Source organism: Nicotiana attenuata, unplaced genomic scaffold (assembly GCF_001879085.1).
Source record: "Nicotiana attenuata strain UT unplaced genomic scaffold, NIATTr2, whole genome shotgun sequence".
NCBI classification, from domain to species: Eukaryota; Viridiplantae; Streptophyta; class Magnoliopsida; order Solanales; family Solanaceae; genus Nicotiana; species Nicotiana attenuata.
In genome coordinates, this window is record NW_017670468.1 from 2207 (window position 1) to 6160 (window position 3954).

Sequence of the window (3954 nt, forward strand, 5' to 3'; positions counted from 1 at the left end):
CCCAGTCCACACTTTAACTACAATTTATATACCAATCCATAATTAGGCAGATTCTGCCATTTAAAACGTGCGGAAAAAAGGCACAAAATCTGCGTTTGATTCTTTCCACATTAAATTCGAAATTTGAAACGGAAAGAGATCTGATTGCTGCGTAATTCTCTCTTTCACTACAATTCAAAAATAACGCAGAGCTTCAAAAGCTTCAACAACGCAATACAAATTGTAGAATTCAAAATTGTTCTTCATCGTCCTCAGTACTCAAATTGTCGAACCTATATCTGTTCTTCATCTTTTTTCTCTCAACTACACGAAATCATGTCAAAAATCCCAATAATGCTAAAATTGAATGGGAATTGGGATAACTATGGCAGATTTAGAGATTTTGAAGTTGATGCCATTGTGGTAGATGAGAATGCAAGCTACGGAATTCTGATTCCTACAATTGCAGAACAACTATCGATTGATACATCAGAAAAAATTGTAGAAATCAAATACATTGTGAACGACAATTGTCCTCCAATGGAGATTAGGAATGATATGGGGGTTCGTGTGTATATGGAGACCAAAAAGGAGAATAAAAACTTAGGTTTGTATCCTTTATGTATAAGCGTAAGAGATTTCAATATGGAATTAGCAATCACCAACGATAGCACAAGTGCAGGTTTGTATAATTCTACATTGCAGAGAGTTATGGTGTTAGTGTGTTATCTATAGTATTACTACATTTACCTACAATTAAAGTACAAAAAACAATGTACTGAAGAGGTTAAAGCATTGTTGTTTTCAAAATTATCTACATAGTTACTATATTTATCTCTATGTTGCTGCAGGTTCGTCTAGATTCCTAAAGTTACTTGAAATTCCATCTTCTCCAGCTATAGTGGAATATCAAAGTGAAATAATAACTGAATCTACGCAAACATATATTGAAGAAGTACAAGTGTATCAAGACAAGCAAACTGTAGCTGCTGCAATGAAGAATTTTTCTGTGATGCACAAGTTCCAGTTCAGAGTAAAAAGATCTAGTTATAGAAGGTATGGAGTAATTTGTGGAGAATAGATCATTAAAAGCAGTGTTTTAGTGAATCGATATGTAGTTTTTATAAATTGTATTTAAATCGTAGTTAAATTGTAGTTAATTGTAGTTTATAATGATTTATGTTAAAACAGTCCTTTTTGTTGCATCTACATTTATAGCCTGTATTAAATATTGTATTTTTTTGTAGCTACTGGCTTATATGTGTTGCTGAAAACTGTAAATGGCACTTCAAGGCAACGTCAATTAACGATTCCGCAATGTTCAAGATAAGGAGTTTCAGCCGACAACACACATGCTCCTTAATGGACGAAACATTCATATAGCGCAAACGTACTGCAGCTGTAGTTGGTAGCATGGTCGTTCCAAAGTATTGTGATCCTAATACTGTTTACACACCAAAGGACATACAAACTGACATGTTATCCGAACATGGACTGAACCTAAGCTACATGCAAGCATGAAGAGCAAAGGAAAAGGCTTTACAGTTTTTGAGAGGGAATCCGGCTGACTCCTACAGCAAATTACCCAAGTATTTTTATATTCTTGAGGAGACTTATCCTGGTTCTGTTGTTAAATTGAAGAAGGCAGCAGATGATTGCTTCTTATACGCATTTGTTGATTTTTGTACATCAATAAGTGGTTGGCAATATCGTAGGCCAGTAGTAGTGGTTGATGGGACATTCTTAAAGTCAGCCTACAGGGGGATTATGCTGACAGCAAGCACCATGGATGCAGCAGGTAAAAAATGTAAAAAATTTGTAGTTATTTTGTAGGCAGTCTATAAAATGTAGTTAAATTGTAGTTATTTTGTAGTTAAAACAAAAAAATGTAGATAAATTGTCTGTAGTTGTTATTTAATTATATTTTTATATACATTTTCAGAGCTGCCAATTAACATTTTATGAATTAAAAATGTAGGTACTATATTGCCCTTGGCCCATGCTGTGGTTGATTCTGAAAACGACGCGTCTTGGAAGTGGTTCTTTGAGCAATTCAAGGAGGCATATGGTGAAAGACCTTCAATGTGTGTTGTTTCAGATAGGAATGAGAGTATACTGAAGGCAACATCAATTGTCTATCCGGGCGTGCCACACTACTCTTGCATGTGGCATATTTGGACAAATATAAGGTCCAAATTCAAGAAGGGACATCTACAATTACATGAATTGTACTTTGCTACAGCACGGTCATACACTCTGGATGAATTTAATGAAAGGATGTTGAAGATTGAAGAGGTAGACCCGCGTGTAAAATCTTACCTATATGATATTGGCTATCATAGATGGTCAAGAGTACATGCAACGGTGAATAGAACTTTTACTATGACATCAAACATTGCCGAGTCGTTGAATGCTGTAACAAAAGAGGCAAGAGAGCTGCCAATATTTGATCTATTAGAGTATATGAGGACGCTTCTTGAACGTTGGACGAAAGAGAAGTTATTGAAGGCAAAGGGTACTTTCACATACCTTGGGTACAAATTCAACAAAGAATTGGAGGACAACAGTACATTATCTCAGAAACTAAGGGTAAGATCTGTTTGTTTGGTGCAGAAAACATAAATTACTTAATATGCAGTGTTTCCAGATTGTAGATAAACTGTAGTCAAATTGTGGGTAATTGTAGATTGTAGATAAGTTGTAGTGTATTTGTAGCTGATTTGTAGGTAAGTTGTAGATAATCTTTTTCAATGATTGATATAATATTTTGTCTGTTTGTTCTTCAATTGTAGCTGAGAGCTTCAACAGATCATATACATACTGTGTTAGATGGTATGAAGCGGTACATTTTGTGTCTAGAAAACAAGAAATGTAGCTGTGGACAATTCCAACTTGATGAACTTCCATGTGCGCATGCTTTGGCAGCATTAAGGCACAGGAAGGTAACATACGAAAACTATTGCTCTTCGTATTACACAAGGAAGAGCCTTCTGCGTACCTATGAAATGCCAGTAAATCCTCTTCCTGATGAAAGCAAATGGGATGCGCCACAACATATTTTGGATGAGGTAGTAAAGCCACCGGCGGGAGATAAAAGGCAGCCAGGGAGACCTCACAAGGAAAGATATAAAATATTTGATGAAATAAAGTCAAAGAAGTACAAGGTGTCATGTGGAAATTGTGGAGGTGAAGGGCATAACAAAAGAACTTGCAAGAATGCGCCCAAAAAGAAATGAATATCATGTAGCTAGAATAGTTATTCAAAATAAATGTTAGTGAGTTCAAATTATCCGATTTTTTTGTGTAATCGTTTAAGTTTTTGAAGATGATTATGAAGTATACTACAATTTGTGTATTTGCGTTTAATATGATTTTATGTATTCTGTCAGGCATCTAAATTTGTCTTTTTTATAGTTTAGTTAAACTCTAATATTTATTATATACAAAACAACTGATATTAATAAAGTAACCATAATGTAAAGTGTTTCCAGATTGTAGTTAAAATGTAGTTTTAATGTAGTTAAATTGTAGTCTTGGTAATAATTTGTAGATAAATTGTGGATAATTTATTTATATGATTTGAGTATTTATTTCATCTGTTTGCTATGTAACTTAATTTCAACTGACAGTTATATACAGAAATTACCTAGAAGTTGAAGGTATTTCATAAAAATTATGTGAAGATTAATTGTAGGCAAATTGTATTCTAGCAAATCAGAGTACTCAAGTTTAATATAATGAAGATAAAGTGCTGTAAACAACCAAAATGGCATATTTCCTACAGTGTATTCCACTTCAACTACAAAATGACATCAACTAAACTAGGAACACAAGACTTTATTTCTTCTTTCTCTGTACTCTAGTCCTCTCATTTTTAGCAGGAGCACCCTTCCTCCTTGCTAGCCTGCCTGTAACCTCATTTTCACTGATTGACCCATCTTCTTGCTTTTTTGTACCATAGTCCCATAGTAGAGC

General features: G+C 34.4%; 1 protein-coding gene across 1 annotated transcript; it reads left to right on the forward strand.

Annotated features, from left to right (window-relative positions):
* The first annotated feature begins 624 nt into the window (after positions 1–624).
* LOC109239846 lies at positions 625–3215 on the forward strand. The gene is made up of 6 exons (XM_019406440.1): positions 625–661; positions 831–1035; positions 1227–1298; positions 1557–1777; positions 1958–2568; positions 2772–3215. Exons 1-6 carry the CDS (start codon positions 625–627, stop codon positions 3213–3215), a joined length of 1590 nt encoding a protein of 529 aa, XP_019261985.1.
* Positions 3216–3954: the final 739 nt, after the last annotated feature.

Excerpts from the sequence above, each read along its gene's own strand:
- LOC109239846 (XM_019406440.1), top strand. The coding sequence starts at position 625 with ATGGAATTAGCAATCACCAACGATAGCACAAGTGCAG. Across the intron at positions 1,299-1,556 it reads TCAATTAACGATTCCGCAAT|CAAATTACCCAAGTATTTTT; the intron begins GTTCAAGATAAG and ends TGACTCCTACAG. Across the intron at positions 2,569-2,771 it reads CATTATCTCAGAAACTAAGG|CTGAGAGCTTCAACAGATCA; the intron begins GTAAGATCTGTT and ends CTTCAATTGTAG.